This window comes from Trachypithecus francoisi, unplaced genomic scaffold (assembly GCF_009764315.1).
Source record: "Trachypithecus francoisi isolate TF-2019V2 unplaced genomic scaffold, Tfra_2.0 Lachesis_group10, whole genome shotgun sequence".
NCBI lineage: Eukaryota > Metazoa > Chordata > Mammalia > Primates > Cercopithecidae > Trachypithecus > Trachypithecus francoisi.
The window spans coordinates 84,226,898-84,248,041 of NW_022681455.1; the positions used below are offsets into that span (position 1 = coordinate 84,226,898).

At 53.2% G+C, this 21,144-nt stretch overlaps 2 protein-coding genes across 10 annotated transcripts; both read right to left on the bottom strand.

Annotated features, from left to right (window-relative positions):
• Positions 1-1,571: 1,571 nt before the first annotated feature.
• On the bottom strand, positions 1,572-13,772 carry PRSS36 (serine protease 36). 9 transcript variants are annotated; one of them, XM_033218206.1, is made up of 16 exons: positions 13,722-13,772; positions 12,805-12,898; positions 12,058-12,093; positions 11,825-11,860; positions 11,435-11,597; positions 10,758-11,038; positions 7,734-7,900; positions 5,851-6,097; positions 5,605-5,734; positions 4,999-5,255; positions 4,743-4,906; positions 4,028-4,265; positions 3,805-3,946; positions 2,836-3,101; positions 2,638-2,759; positions 1,572-2,067 (listed from the first exon to the last, which is right to left on the bottom strand). In XM_033218206.1, exons 5-16 carry the CDS (start codon positions 11,437-11,439, stop codon positions 1,789-1,791), a joined length of 2,298 nt encoding a protein of 765 aa, XP_033074097.1. In that variant the 5' UTR covers positions 11,440-11,597; positions 11,825-11,860; positions 12,058-12,093; positions 12,805-12,898; positions 13,722-13,772; the 3' UTR covers positions 1,572-1,788. The 9 variants fall into 9 exon arrangements, with proteins under 9 accessions (XP_033074097.1, XP_033074099.1, XP_033074100.1 ...); XM_033218208.1 differs by having other exon boundaries at positions 11,524-11,597; positions 13,722-13,766; XM_033218209.1 differs by lacking the exon at positions 13,722-13,772 and having other exon boundaries at positions 11,524-11,597; positions 12,805-12,907.
• Positions 13,773-19,727: 5,955 nt separating this feature from the next.
• Positions 19,728-20,475, bottom strand: LOC117088740 (40S ribosomal protein S26-like). Its single transcript, XM_033219915.1, has 2 exons — positions 20,345-20,475; positions 19,728-20,028 (listed from the first exon to the last, which is right to left on the bottom strand). The coding sequence occupies exons 1-2, from the start codon at positions 20,455-20,457 to the stop codon at positions 19,794-19,796; spliced, it is 348 nt and encodes a 115-aa protein (XP_033075806.1). The 5' UTR covers positions 20,458-20,475; the 3' UTR covers positions 19,728-19,793.
• Between the last annotated feature and the right edge of the window lie 669 nt (positions 20,476-21,144).

The following is a 21,144-nucleotide window of genomic DNA, read 5'->3' on the forward strand; positions in this document are numbered from 1 at the left end:
TCAAAAAAAAAAAAAAAAATGTGGAGCTTCGATGTGGTGGTTCACACCTGTAATCCCAGCACTTTGTGAGGCCAAGGTGGGAGGATCATTCTTCGATATCAGGAGTTTGAGACCAGCTTGGCCAACACGGTAAAACCCTGTCTCTCCTAAAAAATACAAAGAAAATTAGCCAGGTGTGGTGGTGCATACCTGTAATCCTAGCTACTCGGGAGGCTGAGGCAGGAGAATCACTTGAACCTGGGAGGCCAGGATTGTGCCACTGCACTCCAGCCTGAGCAACAGAGGGGACTCCATCTCAAAATAAATAAATAAATAGGCCAGATGCGGTGGCTCATGCCTGTAATCTCAGCACTTTGGGAGGCTGAGGCGGGTGGATCATCTGAGGTCAGGAGTTCAAGACCAGCCTGGCCAAGATGGAGAAACCCAATCTCTACTAAAAATACAAAAATTAGCTGGGCATGGTGGTGGGCATCTGTAATCCCAGCTACTCAGGAGGCTGAGACAGGAGAATTGCTTGAACCTGGGAGATGAAGGTTGCAGTGAGCCGAGATTGCGCCATTGCACTCCAGCGTGGGCGACAATAGCAAAACTGTTTCAAAAATTAAAAATAAATAAATAAAATAAATAAAAATACAAAAATTAGTCGGGCGTGGTGTCTTGGGTCTGCAATCCTAGCTACTTGAGGCTGAGGCAGGAGGATCGCTGAACCCAGGAGGCGGAGGTTGCAGTGAGCCGAGATTGCACCACTGCACTCCAGCCTCAGTGTGAGACTCTGTCTCAAAAAAGAAAAAGGTGGAGATGGGGGTCTTGCTTTGTTGCCCAGGCTGGTCTGGAATGCCTGGCCTCAAGTGATCCTCCCAAAGTGCTGGGATTACAGGCATGAGCTACTGCACCCTGTCTCTGGTTTTGCTTTACTTTTTAATTGTAGATTCATTGGCTGGAAACCACCTTCCCTTTTCCTGTGCTCAAACATCACTGGTATGACCTTTTCCCGATCCCAGCCAGGGGTGTCCACATGTGCCCCCACTAGATTGGGAGGGCTTTGTGGGCTTATATATCAGACCCCAATTGTGCCACGACTTAGTAGCCACCAGGGAACAGGGGTTGAATGAATGCAGGAAGGTGCAGGTAAGCAGTGGGTGAAGGAGTGGGGTTCACATACAAGGGACCCAAGTTCTGGGCAGAATGTGAAAGCAGCGGACCCTTGAAGGGCCCATGTGTTGTGTGTGTGGGGGGGACACATCGGAGCATCATGCATTGAGATGTGTCTATGGCAGGCAGCGAGGGCAGCAGGTCTGAGCTGGGGTTGAGATGTCCAGCACGTGCCGAGGGTGCTGACTCCACTGGACAGGTGACACACAGCCAGCTGGCCACCCGACCTCCCTGCCCTGGGGCAGGAATGAAGGAATCGCTGCCAGGTTATCAGGGTGCATTTCCTGAGAGCCCAAGACCTGACTCAGAGGCCGGAGGAGGGAGGAGGGAGGGGACCTCCTCCTTGGGCTTCCCGCATAGCCTCTGATGCCCAGCCCCTCAGCCTGCCCACAGCAATGCCACAAGGCCACACAGGTGCCTGTGTTTACACCTTTACTGTCCCGCTCCTCCCGCCACCCCCAAGGATTCCTGGGTTCAGAATAGCCCAGGCACTGAGGCCCAATTAGCCCGAGCCGCTGCAATCTAGGTGGGTGGGGCCCTTGAGGTTCCAGCCGGCTGGGCCACATTCCAGCCCCACTGGGCGGGAAGTAGAGGGTGGGAAGTAGAAGGGGGAAGTGGCGCCGGGACCCTAGCCCCTCAGCTCTGGATCAGGAGAGTCAGCAGGAGCAGGGAGTGGACTGCACGCGGGAATCCTGAGGCCTTGGCCAGTTCTGGGGGACAGAGGTTGCTGCCTCCAGTAGGCCAGTGTGGGGAGCCACTGGAAGGCAGGAAGTGGGCCTCTCCCACTGTCTGGGAGATCCAGGCCTCTTCAGGACCAATGGCGGCAAACAGCTCCCGGCTCCCTTGAACAGCCATGCCCACGAGGACCCAGGAGCCTTCCGTTGTCTGGCATAGGAGGGGCGGTGCTGAGGTCATCTGCAGAATCGGAGCGAGGCCACGTGGGTCTGCTGCCCTTCCTCTTGGTCCCCTGCCCCTTTCCCCAGGGTCTGGCCACGAAGCACTCTGGTCTGCATCCCTAGACATCCAGGTCCCCAGTTTCTCTCCGGGGTCCAGCTAGGGTCCCATTTGGGGCCAAACACCCAATAATTCCAGTCCTGGCCGGGTGCGGTGGCTCATGCCTGTAATCCCAGCACTTTGGGAGGCCAAGGTGGGCGGGTCATTTGAGCCAGGAGTTTGAGTCCAGCCTGGCTAACACGGTGAAACCCCGTCTCTACTAAAAATACAAAAATTAACCAGGCGTGGTGGGGCATGCTTGCAATCCCAGCTACTAGGGAGGCTGAAGCAGGAGAATTGCTCGAACCTGGGAGGTAGAGGCTGCAGTGAGCCAAGATCGCGCCGCTGCACTCCAGCCTGGGCGACACAGCGAGGCTCAGTCTCAAAAAAAAAAAAAAAAAAAAAAAAATTCCAATCCTGCTCTCTCTCTAGGGTACCACAGTCCAACACTGCCTCTCTCCTGCCTACTCCAGGATGCCCAGGCCCCTTTACCTCACACCTGTTCTCCTGCCCCTCTGCATACAGGACACAGAGGGTTCCAGGGGGCAGGATTCCCTGATAGAGGCAGTGGCAGATTCGTGGTGTCAAGATGGAGACAGCAGCAGCCACAGGGACTGGGGAGAGGAGACAGACTTGTTCCAGGGCTCTGGTCTCCAGCCACTCCTTGTTCCCGCAACCCAGGAGTCTCACCTCGGTCCTGGGGTTCTTTCCAGCCCAACACCCAGCAGCTGGCCCCCGGAGGGATACCCGCCGGGTGGAGACAGATGGGCAGGGCTGATGGGGAGGGCTCCACCCGGGAGCTCAGCTCCAGGAGGGCCAGGGGGGGCCTGAGTCCCAGGTGCCGGGGCAGCCGGATGCTGATGACCAAGCGGGATACCTGGTGGCCCTGTGGGAGGGGGCTGGCCCCTGCCCGGCCCAGATACACTTCAATGTAAGGCACTGTTGTAGAGCCTGGCCTGTTGGAACAAGGCCCAATGTAACCTTCTGCTCCTCCCATTGCAGGCAAAGTCCTTCCCAGCCCAGGGGAAGGGTGACTCTCTGGGGTCATGCCACTCACTCCTTCATCATCTCTCCTTCCAAATCTCCCTTCCAGGTCAAAACATCTCCCAGTGCTGTAAGATTCTTCCCTCACGCCCCACCCCGGACAGAGTCTTGCTCTGTCGCCCAGGCTGCAGTGCAGTGGTGCAGTCTTGGGTCACTGAAACCTCTGCCTCCCAGGTTCGAGTGATTCTCCTGCCTCAGCCTCCCAAGTAGCTGGGTAACGTTACCTGCCTGCCACCACCCCTGGCTAACTTTTGTATTTTTAGTAGAGGGGTTTCACCACATTGGCCAGGCTGGTCTTGAACTCCTGACTTTGTGATCTGCCCGCCTCGGCCTCCCAAGGTGCTAAGATTACAGGCATGAGCCATTGCGCCTGGCTGTAAGATGCTTAAAGGAGACTATCCCACTATTTAAAGAGTCCTCTGGGCCAGGCACGGTGGCTCATGCCTATAATCCTAGCACATTGGCCAAGGCAGGAGGATTGCTTGAGGCCGGCCTGGGCAACACAGCAAGATCCCATTGTTAATTTTTTTTAAACAAACAAACAACAAAAACAAGTCTTTGGCTCTGTTCCATTCTCCCTTCCCGCCTCTCACCTAGGAGATGAGTAAGACCCACCTGAGGACACAGTGAGTGGCTGCCAGGACCCAGCCTGGGGCCAGAAGGATCCCAGTGCAGACTCGATCACCAGCCACATGCACCTCTGCCAGCCAGGGCCAAAGGACCCCCACTGGAGCAGCCTCCGGCCGCAGGCCACAGGCTAGGGAGAGGAGGTGGCTACCTTAGTTGGGGCCCCGTGGCTGACCCAGGAGCCCCTAGAGCCCAAAGGCGTCCTGCTCACCACCATGCTGTGTGTGTGGGGGACAAGTCTGTGTCTCAGTCTCCTCCCCATCAGGGCCCCAATCCCAGGCTAGCTGGTCCTCCAGGTAGGCTCCCTGAGTCACATGGCGGATCCATGGGCCATGGGTCTGCACGGGGAAGAAGGTTCGGGGACGTAGACAGCCACTGGGGAAGTCTCTGATTCCAGCCAGAAACCAGGTCCCCTCTTCCTGGCACAAAAGGCTCCAACGCGAGTCATTCTGCAGCAACAAAGTGCATGTGTTACTTGCCTCTGCGTGTGTGCAGAGAATATCAGAACTCCTGGGGCTTTCCAGGACTCCAGATTTTCCCATTTGCAGAAATATCAAGTTCCACATTCTCCAAATCAGACTCCAAATACTAATTTGTGTAAGAATTCAGCCCTCACTTTAGGATTCTCCTTAAATCCAGGGATAGAGAGAAACCATAGCACCAGCTCAGGGCCCGCTTCAGCCCCCTCCCAAAAGTTCTCCAGGGCCAGGCCCCGCCCCCAGTTCGTTCTGGCCCCGCCTCCACTCCGGCTCCGCCCCATTCCCAGTTCCACAAGTCCCGCCCTCTCCCTAGAGCCCACTCAGACCCGCCTTCCGCAGGTCCCGCCCTCTCCCTAGAGCCCACTTGGACTCGCCTTCCACAGGCCCCGCCCTCTTCCCAGAGCCCTCTCGGACCCGCGTTCCGCAGGCCCCGCCCCCGCCGCTTACCCAGCAGTGGCCCGCCTCGGCCTCCTCCTGGTAGGCAGGGCAGAGCGCGTGCGGCGGGTCTCCCGGCAGCGGCACTGCCGCCCCCTGGCGGCCATACAGGCAGTGGCACCACCAGCCGCCTAACAGCTCTGCCTCCAGCAGCGCGCCTGGGCCAAGCGCGGGTTCTGGAAGGGAAAAGGCAGGGAGCTCGCGCTGCGGCCCAGACGGCCCCTGCACCGCCCGGTGCCGCCCCGGCCAGCGCCGGGCCCCACCTCACCCCCGCGGCCCCAGCGGGCCAGGCGGCAGCGGCTTCCGGGCAGGAAGTAGTGTTCCGGGTGGGGTAGGCACACGGGCCTCGGAGCCGCGCTCAGGTTCACAGGCGTGCGCAGCTGCAGCAGCGCCAGGTCCGAGGAGTCGTCCCACGAGGCGTTCTCGTGCTGCACCAGGCGTGCCACCCACTCCGCGCGTGGGCGCGAGGGTAGCAGCACGCGCCAGGCGTCGAGGTCGCGGGGCGGGCCGTCGGAGCTGCTCGGGCTGCGGGATAGGGGGCGAGAGACGTGGGCCGGATCCCGCACACGTGGCTAGAAACCTCGCACCCCTGGCTTAGACTCGCCTGGCGAGGATCCTGCATCCTGGCGGGATCCCCACGCTACCCCCATTCCAGCGGCTCACTTACACCCCCGCCTCCGGGATTGAACTTCTGTCATGCCTCTATCCACCCCTGCCAGGCTAGGACCCCTCTTTTTGTGCTGGATCCTACACCTCCGAATGGGATCCCGCACGCCCCACACCCCCCAGGGGAGAGGCTGGGGCCAAATAAATGGTGTCTCAGGCTGATGTAGGGAGGGGCAAGGATCGGCTTGAAACGTAGATTTTCACTCACTACAGAAAGCAGCTGGCAGGTGCCAAGACCCAGCTTTCAGACACCAGTGCCCCATGGCAGGGTCTGGATCCTGGTACCATCACCTGGGCCTCCCAGGGCCAGGCCCCTGGCCGCGGGGCCTTCCCACACTCTGAGAGGCAAGAGACCTGGGTCAGTGGGCCTCCTGCACCCCAATCACTCCCAGCAGTCTCCATCCCAACTCACTCTCCCACGTCCCACTCACATCCAGGGGTGCCGCCCACTCACCAGGCAGGGCAATGGTACAGTTCTCCCTGGGCTCCTGGGGATCTGACTGGGGCTTCTGAGGCTGGATTGGAAAGGCAGGCCCAGGCTCTGAACCCATCACCTGTTCTCGTATCCATGCCTCATAGGTAGCCACGGCAGTGAAAACTCCAGGGCGGTTTCTCCGTCCACAGCCAAAGCCAAAGCTGGTGATTCCTGCCTGGAACCAGCGGCCACCTTCCTCACAGACCAGGGGCCCCCCAGAGTCACCCTAGTGACAGATGACTGCATGTCAAGGGATCAGCCCAGGGACCCACCCGTTTATACTGGCCTCCTCGAAAAGGTCCTGCACCTTCTTTTGGCCCAAGATACACCACCTTCTCCCTTCTCCTAGAAACCCTCCTTGGCTAGGCCTTGTCCTCTGCATTCCGTGGGGCTCTAAACAGAAGAAAACCCTGTAAGCAGAAGGCCGATGGCAGCCAGAGCCAAGAGCACTGGGGAAGTGCGTTCAAGACCACGAAAGAGAATCCTGCAGGTGTCATCAGAGCCAAGTGATTCTTGTCCAGTTACTAGCTCAAATAATTCACCTCCCTCCCTTCCTTCCTTCTTTCCTTCCCTTTCTTTTTCTTTCTTTCTTTTCTTTTTTGAGACAGCCTGGGAAATGCTCTGTTTCCCAGGCTGGAGTGCAGTGGTGCAATCTCGGCTCACTGCAACCTCTGCCTCCCGGATTCAAGTGATTCTCCTGCCTCAGCCTCCCGAGTAGCTGGGACTACAGGTGTACACCACCACAGCCGGCTAATTTTTGTCTTTTTAGTAGAGATGGATTTTCTCCATTTTGGCCAGGCTGGGCTCAAACTCCCGAGCTCAAGTGATACGCCTGCCTCGGCCTCCCAAAGTGCTGGGTTACAGGCGTGAGCCACTGTGCCCAGGCAGTTCCTCTCCTTTTTTGAGACGAGGTATCACTATGTTGCTCAGGCTGGTCTCAGACTTCTGGGCTCAAGTGATCCTCCCGCCTCAATTTTCTGACTAGCTGGGATTACAGGCATGAGTCACTGCTCCTGGCAATGCTGTCTTTGGTTTTTAAATTCACTCGGCCTCGGCTGGACATGGTAGCTTATGCCTGTAATCCCAGCTACTTGGGAGGGTGAGCCAGGAGAATTGCTTGAACTTGGGAGGTGGAGTTTGTAGTGAGCCAAGATCGTGCCATTGCACTCCAGCCTGGGCAACAAAAGCAAAACTCTGTCTCAATAAATAAATAAATAGCCGGGTGTGGTGGCTCACGCCTGTAATCCCAGCACTTTGGAAGGCTGAGGCAGGCAGATCACCTGAGGCTGGGAGTTCGAGACCAGTCTGACCAACATAGAGAAACACCATCTCTACTAAAAATTAGCTGGGCATGATGGCACATGCCTGTAATCCCAGCTACTTGGGAGGCTGAAGTAGGAGAATCGCTTGAACCTGGGAGGCGGAGGTTGTGGTGAGCTGAGATCATGCCATTGTACTCTGCCCTGGGCAACAAGAGCGAAACTCCGTCTCAATAAATAAATAAATAAATAAATAAATAAATAAATAAGTTCACTTGGCCAGGCGCAAGTGAATACAAAATTAGCAGGCTGTGGTGGTGCATGCCTGTAATCTCAGCTACTTGGGAGGCTGAAGCACGAGAGTCGCTTGAGTGGTGGAGGGGGGTGGGGAGCTTGCAGTAAGCCGAGATTGCGCCACTGCAGTCCAGCCTGAGTGACAAAGTGAGGCTCTGTCTCAGAATACACAAGCAAAAAAATTCACATCAACCCCATCGCTTGGCAATCTTGTCCTTTTGCAGATGAGGCTAGGAGAGATGTCATTTATCTGTTTGTCACAGGTTAGGACTCTGGCCCTGCCAGGCAGGTGCAGGGGCCTTCCCTCACCTGGCAGGTGTCCCTGCGGCCCTCTGGGTAGCCAGCACACAGCATCCCTGGCAATATCTGGAGAGTGAGGTTGAAAGGACCGGGCTGGCTGTAGAGACACTGACAGGTGGCCTCACCCAGCAGCCTTAGCTCCACTTCCTGTAGCACCCAGGGGAGTGGCAGAGGATCTGGGGGCAGAACCAGAGAGCAGGTGCTGTGAGGCAGGTATGGTGTCCCCAGTTCCCAGGATTCAGGTTTGCTCCCTGCGGCTGCTTCTTGGACAACAGCTAGATCCCCCATGGCCTCTCAGCCCATCACATTCACCACATCTCCTGCTGCTTCTCTCTATTCTTTCTACTTCTTCATCTCAGGAATGGTCCCATCAAGCTCCTAGTGAGAGCTGCCATGCATGGTTGTGCAGGTTGTGCACTGCAACAAAGAATGCAATTTAGGGACTGTAATCATTAAGTCTGAGCTCTCATGTGGAGTTGTGTTGGTCCAGAGACATCTTTTCGCAAAGATGCCATACGGACTTGACATGATCCTGTCTGGAGTTGCCAAGCATGGAATCTGGGTGTCATCCCTGTCTCCTCTCTCAACTCCCCTCCCCCAGTCAGTTCCCAGTTCATGAAAACCTCTCATTTGTGACTTCTTGGCATTCTCACCAACTACCCTAATTGAGGATGCATAGCTTTGGGCCTGGATAACTGACTCAGTCTTCTGATCCACTCTTCACTTCAGCAGTGAAGAGAAATGTTACTCAAGTTCAGTTCTGATCTCACCAAGAAAAATAAATGGAACCCACTGTCCAAACCTGGTGCTGCAGCCCCATCCTGCTTTTGATGGAAACAGCTTTAGGATCCAGAAAGGTGGGGGGAGGTACAGACAGAACTCCTTCCCCATCACACTCAGAATCTGAGGTCAAAGGCATGGTGGCTCACGCCTGTAATCCCAGCATTTTGGGAGGCTGAGGCGGGTGGATCACCTGAAGTCAGGAGTTCAAAACCAGCCTGGCCAACATGGTGAAACCCTATCTCTACTAAAACTACAAAATATTAGCCGGGGCATGGTGGTGGGTGCCTGTAATCCCAGCTACTTTGGAGACTGAAGCAGGAGAATGTGCTTGAAGCTGGGAGGTGGAGGTTGCAGTGAGCCTAGATCCTGCCTTTGCACTCCAGCCTGGGCAACAAGAGCGAAACTCCGTCTAAAAAAATAAATAAATAAATAAAATAGCCGGGCGCGGTGGCTCAAGCCTGTAATCTCAGCACTTTGGGAGGCCGAGACGGGCGGATCACGAGGTCAGGAGATTGAGACCATCCTGGCTAACATGGTGAAACCCTGTCTCTACTAAAAAATACAAAAAACTAGCCGGGCGAGGTGGCGGGCGCCTGTAGTCCCAGCTACTCAGGAGGCTGAGGCAGGAGAATGGTGTAAACCCAGGAGGCGGAGCTTGCAGTGAGCTGAGATCCGGCCACTGCACTCCAGCCCGGACAACGGAGCGAGACTCCGTCTCCAAAAAAAATTTAAAAAATAAAAAAATAAAAAAAAAATAAATAAATAAATAAAATAAAATAAAATAAAAAAGAATCTGAGGTCAGGTGATGGCTGAAGCTGTACTTGGGGCTCACCAGGGAAGTTGGGGATTGTCCTGGGCGTCCCTGGAGCTGGTGGAGTGCTCTGGCCCTCAGTCTGATCTTAAGGCCTTCATGGTCAGCCCTCAGCAGCCTTTGCAGCCCAGGTGCCTGTCCCCTTCTCACTCCAGCCTGGCATCCTGGCTCTTCTTCATCTAACATGCCTCATCTGGGTCCACAGGGTGGCCTTCATCTTCCCCCGTCTTCCTGCACCCTGTCTTCGAAAACCTCTGCAGAAATCTACTTCTCTGGGTGCCCATTGTCAGGATGGCCTGGCCCCATTCACACAAACTTCCTGGGGCTCACATTGATGCTTCCTTGTCACCTGTGGCATCTCCCCCTGCAGCACCTTCCCAAAGCCCCCAGGATGGGCACAGGTCTGACCACGGCCGATGGGGATATTTGTGGGGACCCTGGGAGCATGGAAAGCTTGGGTGATGGGGATGAGGGGCATGGAGATTCGGTCTATTCCCCCCCACCTTCTAACATAATGTGTGCTTATTTATTGAACTTGTTGTTTGTCTATCTGCTAGGATGTAAACTCTGAAAAGGCAGGATTTTGGCTTTTTATGTTCACTGGCGTCTCTCTAATGCCTAACACAGTTCCTGGCACGTAGAAGGTGCTCAAGAAATATCTTGAGTGAAAGAATGACTGAGTGAATGACGGTGCGTAGGGAGAAGACAGATGAGGTGAGTGGGGGTGGATGGGATGGGAGGAAGGCGGATGGGAGGGAGGCACAGACTGGCACTCACTGAACATCTATTACAGGCCAGCCTTGTGTTTTACTGCTTTACTATAGATTACCTGAGGTGAAGTATCTAAAGTGCATTGGTTATTGCTATGCCAGGCGCTGTCCTATGAACTTTACATGGATTTTCTCATTTAATCCACCCAACCACCTCTTGAAGTGGGCATGGCTATTTTCCTCGTGTTACAGAGGAGGAAATGTACTGGGTGAAGCGCTTTGTCTGACATGGTAGAGCTGGGATGGGAACCCTAGTCGGAGCCTAAATCCAGGAAAGAAAATACTGGAAAGAAAGGTGAGGAGGGAATGGGGTGCCTGTGGGTGATTCTGTGGTCTTAGTTTGAGAATCCTTGTGGGGAGAAGGCTCCATGGTGATTGGTGTGGGATTCATCTACCAACTCGCGGAAACCTACCCTCCAAGACTCCCCACCAGACTCCTCTCTGTGGCCCCACCTCCCGAGGCCCCGCCCTAGGAACCTCACCTCCCGAAACCCCGCCCTAAGAACGTCACCTCGAGGCCCCGCCCTAAGAACCTCACCTCCAGAAGCCCCGCCCTAGAAACGTCACCTCCCGAGGCCCCGCCCTAGGAACCTCACCTCCCGAAGCCCCACCTCCCCGAGGACCCCCTTCTTGTCCTGTCCCATTCACCTGCCTCCTGGACGTCTCACCTGCCTCCTGGACGTCTCCCCAGCCGGTGGCCCAGCAGGTGGTGCCGTGCACGAAGCGGTGTGAGGCGCGGGGCAGGCAGACGGGCCGCACGGCGGGGCCCAGGCTGGCGGGTGAGGCCAGGTGCAGCAGGGCCAGGTCGGCGCCCAGCTCCACTTGGCTGTAGTTGACCGGCACCACGATGGCGGCCACTGCGCGGGTGTGCGCGCCGTCCAGGGGCCCGTCCTGGGAGTGCACGCCCAGCAGTACCGACCACTCGGCCGCGGGCTCCAGCGTCCCGTTCCTGCGCTCGGCCGGGGCAGTAGGCGGTTAGGTTGACCCTATGGAGGGGGCAGACCCTCGTGGGGGGAAGGGGCTCAGAGCCAGAGGGGCAGGTGCTATCCGACCCAGATTTGGTGCAGATACTCCTCAAGGGGGAAGGGCAAATCCGATCTTGAGGTGGTGGTGGGGGGTCATTGGAAAGCTGAGATTCAGACTCGGATATTCAGTGGAGTGGTGGGACCAGTACGGCAGCCTTGCCCCACTCGGAACCATGATGCCTCGAAGAGCACCTCGCTTTGGGGACAGCTCGGCTCCAAATTATCCTTGAGGACGGAAGTGGGGCGGGGGGAGGGGGATCAACTGCGGGGGCGGGGCTGGCCTTTGGCGGAGAGGGGCTGGGTCCAGGGCGAATACTCACGTCATGAAACAGTGAGCAGCAGAGAGGACCCAGGAGGGGGCGATAAGGGAGCCCCCGCAGATGTGGCCACCCCCATGGTGCAGGCTCACCTGCCAAGGCCAGGTGCCCGGCTGCGCGTCTGAGCCCCCCACGATGCGGGCCGAGGGCTCAGAGCGCCCGCAGTCTGCAACGGGGAGCCGTGGAAGTCAAAGCCCCCCTCAGGTTCCCCACTCCAGAAGCCCAGGTAACTCAGCACGAAGCCCCGTCCTCCACCCATTTCAGTTTGCCCCTCTGAACAAAGAACATAGAGGACCCAGGTTTGTCTACATTTCTGGTCTTTTCCACCTCCCTCATGGCCTGACCAGCCTTAGCCTCCTTTAAGGTCTGAGGGTTCCAAGGCCTCTTCCTTACCCAGATCTTCAGGTTCTTCCTGGGTGGGACTGAGAGCTGGGAGCCAGAGGGTAAAGAGAAGAGGACACTTGTGACTTCCAGACCTCCACCGCCCAGCCCCACTTCCTGCTCTCCAACCCCCGGCCCTATCTTCCCAATTCCCTGTCTATTCAGCAACCCCTGCCAGCACCCATGCCAGGCCTCTGGTCTTTTCTGCCTCTGCACGTGGCTTTCCCCCAGTCCGGCTGCCTTACCTGAGTCCTGGAAGGCTCCTGGGATGGGACTGATGACTGGAAAGACAGAGGCAGGCAGGAAGAGGCTGGTGACTCGCACTCGGTAGATGCCCTCCCTGACTCCCTCCCCTAGCCTCCTAGCCTCCGTCTCCCCAGGGCACCCAGGCCTCCCTCTCCCTCCTCTGATACACCCTCGCCTTCTGCTGCCTCACTTCCTTCCTTCTGACGTCCTCCTCCCCACACGGAACCCAGGAATCCTGCTCTCCAGTCTCTCAGATGCTAGGACCCAGGCCCTTTGCAGCCACTTCTGTCCCCTGAGGTTACCAAGCATCACAACGGGGAGGAACAGGTGCCCAGCCATGGCATTAGAGTCAGAGGAGGCAGAGCCAAGTGAAGGTCTGCTCCCTGCAGGGCTCTGTCACTGCCCAGGCAGCCCGTGACTCCTGATGGTCCCAGGGGCAGCCCCACCCTCCCTGGCTGGAGCCCATCTCTGGAAATCTGAGAGGATCTGGGGCTGGAAGGGGGAAGTTGGGGAGCCTGAAGGCCCCACCCAGAGCCCTGAGCACATCTCACGTCTCTGGAGGCCCAGGGTGGGGGTGGGGGACAGGTGTTCTAGCTCCAGGACACCTGTTGGGTGGGAGAGGGAGGGATGAAAAACACTGTAGGCAAAGGTCAAAGAGGACGACAGTGTTCTGGGTCCTTGATGAGCAGTGGCACTTAGGACAGGGGATGTGGCCCCTCACGGGCATGACTCATCGGAGACCTCACCTCTGTTTGGGGTGCGGCTGCCCCAGTGGCTTGGCCTTTTCTTCTCACACAGCTCTGGTTACTGGAGCTGCTGGCCAGGTCCAGGACAGGAGCCCTAGGGAATTCAATCCCATTCCAACAGAAGGATCACAGATTCCAGCAGGTTGGGCAGGGCATAGGGACCCTGGGAGGGGGCTGGGCAGGCTGGTGAGGTTGAAAAAGACTCCATCCTGCTCTGTGTTCCAGTGACAATGCTCTCAGCTACCCTGTCACTTACTCTGTGTGACTTTGGGAAAGTCACCCAACCTCTTGGTGTGTATCAGTAAGAGGCCATTTAAGGGACATATGACTTGGCCAAGCACGGTGGCTCACTCCTGTGCTCCTAACACTCTGGGAGACTGAGGTGGGAGGATTACTTGAGGCTAGGAGTTCAAGACCGGCGTGGGCAACATAGCAAGATCCCATCTCTACAAAAAACTAAAAAGTACAAAAATTATGAACGGCAGGGCTTGGTGGTGCACACCTGTATCCCAGCTACTTGGAAGATGAGGTGGGAGGATTGCCTGAGCCTGGGAGGTCGAGGTTGCAGTGAGCTATGATTGTGCCACTGCACTCCAGCGTGGGTGACAAAGCGTGACCCTGTCTGAACAACAACAACAACAACCACAAAAACAAGAAAAAGAAGAAGAAAAGGAGGAAAGAAACATATGACTCTTCAAAGAGGAGTTGAAAAGAGTTTAAGGAAGAAACTATAGAGGTGTAGGCAGGGTCAAAGTAAACCAAAGAGGCCAGGTGGCTCATGGCTGTAATCCCAGCACTGTGGGAGGCCGAGGTGGGCAGAGGACCTGAGGTCAGGAGTTCAAGACCAGCCTGGCTAACTTGGCGAAGCCCCATCTATACTAAAAACACAAAAATTAGCCAGGTGTGGTGGAACTCACCTGTAATCCCAGCTATTAGGGAGCCTGAGGCAGGAGAATCTTGAACCCAGGAGGCGGAGGTTGCAGTGAGCCAAGATCGCGCTGTTGCACTCTAGCCTGGGTGACAAGAGCAAAATTCCATCTCAACAACAAAAAGAAGGAAACCAAAGAGGGATGGTAACGCACCCTGGGGCCAGCAATAATGGAGAGCCCTTGCTACCTGCTGGCCTGAAGAGGCAGAGAGAGGGCAGTTACTGGAATCCAGCAAGAGCTGCAGCTGTGGGACAGATAGCTGTTAGGAGCCATGGCCTTTAGTAGAGAAATGCAGCCTTTACCAGCAGAGAGGGAGCTGGGAAAGAAAAATCCCTATCTCACTTTCCTCTCATCCTCTCTATTTTTAATCAAACCAATTAAAAAAATTTTAGAGACATGGTCTCACTCTGTCACCCACGCTGGAGTGCAGTGCTGTGATTATAGATCACTGTAACCTCGAATTCCTGGGCTTAAGCGATCCTCTGGCCTCAGCTGCCTGAGAAGCTGGGACTACAGGCATGCACCACCATGCCCAGCTAATGTTTTTTATTTTTGTAGAGATGGGGTCTTGTTATGTTGCCCAGGCTGGTCTCAAAGTCCTGTCTCAAGCGATCTTGCTGCCTCAGCCTTCCAAAAGTGCTGGGATCCTCCCATCCTCTGATCACCCACTAGCTCCTCTCATTGTCTGAAACCTCCCAGAGGCCAGAGTGCAAGGGAGCCCATTATATGGTCCATAAAGGTCACTCTTGGGGAACAAATCAGGGTGGACAGCAGAAATGTAGGGTCAACCAGGGAATATCCACACATGTATATCTATCTTCTTACCGATAATACTAGCTAATAATAATATTGATCTATGAGTCCAGTTGCCCTAGAAAACAGGCCTAGGCAAAGCCTGCATGCTTATGCTTAATTGGGAGGTGCAATCCCAGGGTGGCAAGAGTGAGGGAAAAGGAGAAGTGAGCAGGAAGAGGGAAAATGCAAATTCAGCCACCCAACAACAGACTGGACTCAATCGATAAACCTGCTAGCCTTAACCCGTCCACAGGAAACGATGGAGGTAAACTGAGTCTTCACTTCAGACTTCTTAACAATCAGAGCCTCCTCAGCCATTTGTTTAACTTGCTGCTTGGGTAGCTATTTGCCCTTCAAAGGATAAAGAACTAATCATTTGACAAAAACTCAGAAAAATGAGGTAATGGGCAAAGGTAGGAAAGAAGAGAGTGCAGGTGTCATTAACGCAAAATATGCATGCCCTGGAGACCCTCACTGATACATTGCTTGCTCCAGTTTAGCGGTTAATAAACATTTTGGAGCTCCGTGTGGTGATTCACGCCAGTAATTCCAGCACTTTGGGAGGCCGAGGCAGGTAGATCATGAGGTCAGGAGTTCAAGACCAGCAGCCTGGCCAACATGGTGAAACCCTATATCTCTACTCAAAAAAATTAGCCAGGCGTGGTGGCATGTGCCTGTAATCCCAGCTACTCGGGAGGCTGAGACAGGAGAATGACTTGAACCCAGGAGGCGGAGGTTGTAGTGAGCTGAAATTGCACCACCGCACCCAGGCAAGATAATAATTTTTAACCCTTTCCCCAACCCCACAGACAAGAGAAGTAGGACTTGCTCTTAAATAGCACAGATGGTAGCCAGGCGCGGTGGCTCCCGCCTGTGATCCTAGCACTTTGGGAGGCCAAGGCAGGTGGATCACCTCAGGTCAGGAGTTTGAGACCAGCCTGGCCAACATGGTGAAACCCCATCTCTACTAAAAACATAAAAAATTAGCCAGGCGTGGTGGTGGGTGCCTATAATCCCAGCCACTTGGGAGGCTGAGGCAGGAGAATCACTTGAACCTGGGAGGCGGAGGTTGCAGTGAGCTGAGGTTGCACCATTACATTCCAGCCTGGGAAACAAGAGCAAAACTCTGTCTCAAAAATAAATAAATAAATAAATATTAAAAAAAAAATAGCACAGAGGCTTGCCAAAGCAATGGATCTTGTGGGAGGAAGGAGAACATTTTCCTGTAGGGAGACAGATTGGAATTTCTGGAGGAGCAAGTGCAGTTTGCAAAAGCTGCCCAGGTGATTCTGATGGTTTCACCACGCTAAGATGCCCTTGATTGCAACTAGCAGCCAAGGTAAGGAGGGAAACTCATGCAGGAGTCTCTCTCTTCCAGGTTCAAGGACAGAAAATAAATTTCTCCTTGGAGCCAGATGTGCCAGTGCATGCCTGTAGTCCCTGCTACTCTGGAGGCTGAGGTGAGGGGATCATTTGGGCCCAGGAGTTCAAGTCCAGTCTGGGTAACATACATTGGGAGATCATGTCTCTTTACTTGGGTATAATAAAATCTTTCTTAACAACATCATGTCAAAAACAGCAAATAGTTTCATGAGCTTTTTTTTTTTTTCAGATGGAGTTTCGCTCTTTTTGCCCAGGCTGGAGTGCAATGGCATAATCTTGGCTCACTGCAACCTCTGCCTCCGGGGTTTAAGTGATTCTCCTGCTTCAGCCTTCCAAGTGCTGGGATTACGGGATCCCACCACCATGCCCTGCTAATTTTGTATTTTTGGTGAAGATGGGGTTCCACCATGTTGGCCAGACTGGTCTCAAATTCCTGACCTAAGGTGATGTGCGTGCCTTGGCCTCCCAAAGTGCTGGGATTATAAGCGTGAGCCAGCATGCCCAGCCTTTTTTTTTTTTTTTTTTTTTTTTTTAGAGATGGAGTCTTGCTATGTAGCCCAGGCTGGAGTGCTCACTGGTCATAGCTCACTGCAGCCTGGAGCTCCTGGGCTCAAGTGATCCTTCTACTTCAGCCTTTTGAGTAGCTGAGACTACAGATGTGAGCCGCCATACCTGGCTACAAAATTCTCTTTTCTTCTTTTTTCCCTATGCAAGCTGGTGCTAAGGGCAATTTTATTTATTTATTTATTTAGACAGTTCTGCTGTGTCACCCAGGCTGGAGTGCAATGGTCTGGTCAAAGCTCACTGCAGCCTCAAGCTCCTGGGCTCAATCGATCCTCCTACGTCAGTCTCCTGAGTAGCTGGGACTCCAGGCATGTGTCACCATGCCCAAGGTTGATTTTTGTAGTGCTGCTTAATTTCAGCCTATGACACCATAAACAAACCACAGTTAATAAAATAAGGATATGCGGTGGTGCCTCTGGGTAAGAGAGGCGATACATATGCAGTTCTCTACTGGTCTCACTAGTGGAAGGGGAAATGATAGGTGAACTAGTATATTAGTTTTCCATTGCTGATGTAGCAAATTCCCATACACTTAGTGGATTAAAACAATACCAACTTATTTTGTTACAATTTTAAAGATTAGAAGTCTGGCACCGGGCCGGGTATGGTGGCTCACATCTGTAATCCATCCCAGCACTTCGGGAGGCCAGGGTGGGTGGATCACTTGAGGTCAGGAGATCGAGACCAGCCTGACCAACACAGTGAAACCCCATCTGTACTAAAAATACAAAAATTAGACTGGGCGCGGTGGCTCAGGCCTGTAATCCCAGCACTTTGGGAGGTTGAGGCAGGTGGATCACGAGATCGGGAGTTCGAGACCAGCTTGGCCAACATAGTGAAACCCTGTCTCTACTAAAATACAAAAAATTAGCCCGGCATGGTGGTGTGCGCCTGTAATCCCAGCTACTCAGGAGGCTGAGGCAGGAGAATCGCTTGAACCTGGGAGGTGGAGGTTGCAGTCAGCTGAGATCACATCACGGCATTCCGGCCTGGGCAACAGAGTGAGACCACGTATCAAAAAAAAAAAAAAAGACCAGGTGCAGTGGCTCACGCCTTGTAATCCCAGCACTTTGAGAGGTTGAGGCAAGAGGATCACTTGAGCTCAGGAGCTTGAGACCAGCCTGGAAAACATAGTGAAAACTCATCTCTATTCCTAAAAATAAGAATTAAAAAAAGATAACTGGCAGAATAGACGAAAGCTAAACATATGCTTGTATTTTGACCCAACAATCAAGATCCTAGGTATAGACCTAAGAGAGATGAGGGCGCCATAAGGCATATGCAGAGCATGGAACTCACAGAAGGTCTAGACACAAGAGCCAAGATCCAGAACATAAATGTCCGGCCCCAGGAAGATTGATAAATTGTGGCATAGTCATACAATGAAATACTGTGCAGCAATACAAAAGAATGAATTACTGATATGTGCAACAACATGGATGAATCTTACAGGTTTTTTTTCAACAAATATGTGTCATACTGCATGATTCCAATTATATGCAATTTAGGAACAAGCATAACTAATGCCCAGTGGTAGAAGTCAGAATAGTGGCTGGACGCGGTGGCTCACGCCAGTAATCCCAGCAGTTTGGGAGGCCAAGGCAGGCAGATCACTTGAGGTCAGGAGTTCAAGACCAGCCTGGCCAACATGGCGAAACCCTGTCTCTACTAAAATACAAAAATTATCCGGGTGTGGTAGTGGCACATGCCTGTAATCCCAGCTACTCAGGAGGCTGACGCAGGAGAATTGCTTGAACTTGGGAAGCGGAGGTTGCAGTGAGCTGAGATCGCGCCACTGCACTCCAGCCTGGGTGACAGAGCAAGATTCCATCTCAAAAAAAAAAAAAAAAGGAATCAGAATAGTGGTTGTTTCACAGGTATATACACATGCAGAGTTTCACTGAGCTGTACACTTAAGATCAGGACTCCCTATGAACTTAGCTAGAGAAGCTGAGGTGGGAGGATCTCTTGAGCCCAGGAGTTTGAGACTAGCTTGGACAGCCTAATGAGACTCCATCTCTACAAAAAAAAAAAAAAAAAAAGTTTACACCTGTAATCCCAGCACTTTGGGAGGCCAAAGTAGGTATATCACCTGAGGTCGGGAGTTCAAGACCAGCCTGACCAACACAGTGAAATCCTGTCGCTACTAAAAAAAAATACAAAATTAGCTGGGCATGGTGGTGCATGACTATAATCCCAGCTACCTGGGAGGCTGAGACAGGAGAATCACTTGAACCCAGGAGGCAGAGGTTGCAGTGAGCTGAGATCGTGCCATTACACTCCAGCCTGGAAAACAAGAGTGAAACTCCATCCCTAAAATAAAATAAAATAAAATAAAAAATAGCCAGGCATGGTGGCATGCACCTGTAGTCCCAGCTACTTGGGAGGCTGAGGTAGAAGGCTCACTTAAGCCCAGGAGGTTGAGGCGGCAATGAGCTATGATTGCACCACTGCACTCCAGCCTGGGTGACAGAGCGAGACTCTGTCTCCAAGAAAAAAAAAGAAGAAAGAAAGATAAAAAGAACTATATGGCTATTCCACATGAGTAAAAAGAAATAAAAAGAGACAAAACACACTTTGCAAATAAATGAATTCCATGGATTCCAGGGTCAATTAAGAAAAAAAACAAATGAACTAGCTCCAAAAATGCTTTCCTGGACCAAAAACGTTGGGAAAATGTGCAGCTTTACATTAGATAACACCAGGGCATGTGTGTAATGTTGTTTTTGAAAGCTTAGCTAAAATAATGAAACCCTTCAGCATTTGGAAAAACAAGAAAAGCATGCTTAACCAAAGATGTTGATATTACATTTCCTGATAAAAGATATCATGTCTTTTAAATTATTTTGGTATCAGGTGACTTTTTTTCTGAATTGGCTTTGTCACTAAAATGGCTGGTTATCACTGACATAGAAAAAAAGGCATTCTTCAGATAATCCTTGATAGTATTGTTGTTCTCACCAAACTTTCCAAAGGTGCTGACCAGAGGGAGCAGAAGACTGTTTGCCAGCTCAAGCACACAGCCACATGCGCTCCACACCAGGGAAGCCCAGCAGTGTGGCGTCTCATTGTGAAAAGAGGAAGCCAGAAGCTGGGAGTCACTCCACTTCTGGTCAGGGCTGTTCTGTGGAAGATATTGTGGGCAGGGCCACACGTCTCCTCGAAAAATAATCTGGGCTGTCTGTCCTCATGCACACCAGAATGGGTGCCATGACAGAGAAGGCTGAATTTTATTTTCATTTTTTTTTTTTAAAGTACAATTTCCATTTTATTTTTCTCCAGAGAATAGTCTGTCTCAGTCTTTAAGGACTCAGCTCCTTACATAGGCTTTGGTGGGGGACGTGGGGCAGCACCCGCAGGTCTGAATCGGGGAGGGGGTGTTCGGTCCTTGCGGGCTTCACGAGATCGATTCCTGACTACTTTGCTGTGAATTGCACAACTCACACAGTAATGTAGCTTCACATACAGCTTGGGAAGCACATAGGCATCAAAGACGCTCGCTTCAGAAATGTCCCTGACCGCTGCGGCCTCCACTATGTTTCGAATGACGAATTTCTTTTTTTTTTTTTTTTTTTTTGAGGCGGAGTCTCGCTCTGTCGCCTGGACTGGAGTGCAGTGGCCGGATCTCAGCTCACTGCAAGCTCTGTCTCCCAGGTTTACGCCATTCTCCTGCCTCAGCCTCCCGAGTAGCTGGGACTACAGGCACCCGCCACCTCGCCCGGCTAGTTTTTTGTATTTTTAGTAGAGACGGGGTTTCATCATGTTAGCCAGGATGGTCTCGATCTCCTGACCTCGTGATCCGCCCGTCTCGGCCTCCCAAAGTGCTGGGATTACAGGCTTGAGCCACCGCGCCCGGCCAAATGACGAATTTCTTAATGGCCTTGTCCTTGGGCACGCATCGGGCACAGTTAGTGCAGCGAATAGGCTGCACATGGCCGCGGCCCTTTTTGGCATGACCGTTGTTCCTTCTTTTCTTTGTCATTTTGGACGTACGGACCAAAGAGAGCTATTTTCATTTTTTATTTGAGACAGAGTCTCACTCTGTTGCTCAGGCTGGAGTGCAGTGGTACAGTCTCCACTCACTGCAGCCTCTGCCTCCTGGGTTCCAGTGATTCTCCTGTCTCAGCCTCCCAAGTAGCAGGAATTACAGGCACCCACCATCATGCCCAGCTAATTTTTGTATTTTTAGTAGACACAGGGTTTCATCACATTGGCCAGACTGGTCTTGAACGCCTGACCTCAAGTGATCCACCCGTCTCAGTCTCTTAAAGTGTTGGGATTACAGGCGTGAGTGCAGCCACTGCAAAAATTTTGGTTTGTAAAACTCTTTTTTTTTTTTTTTTGAGATGGAGTTTCACTTTTGTCTCCCAGGCTGGAGTGCAGTGTCGTGATCTTGGCTTACTGCAACCTCTGCCTCCCGGGTTCAAGTGATTCTCCTGCCTCAGCCTCCCAAGTAGCTAGGATTACAGGTGCCCGCCACCATGCCGTTAATGTTTTTGTATTTTTAGTAGAGATGGGGTTTCGCCATGTTGGGCAGGCTGGTCTCCAACTCCTGACCTTGCGTGATCTGTCCACCTCGGCCTCCCAAGTGCTGGGATTACAGGCGTGAGCCACCACGTCCGGCTGGTGTCTAAAACTCTTAAAGCATGTGTCACTCCTTTTGGAGTGC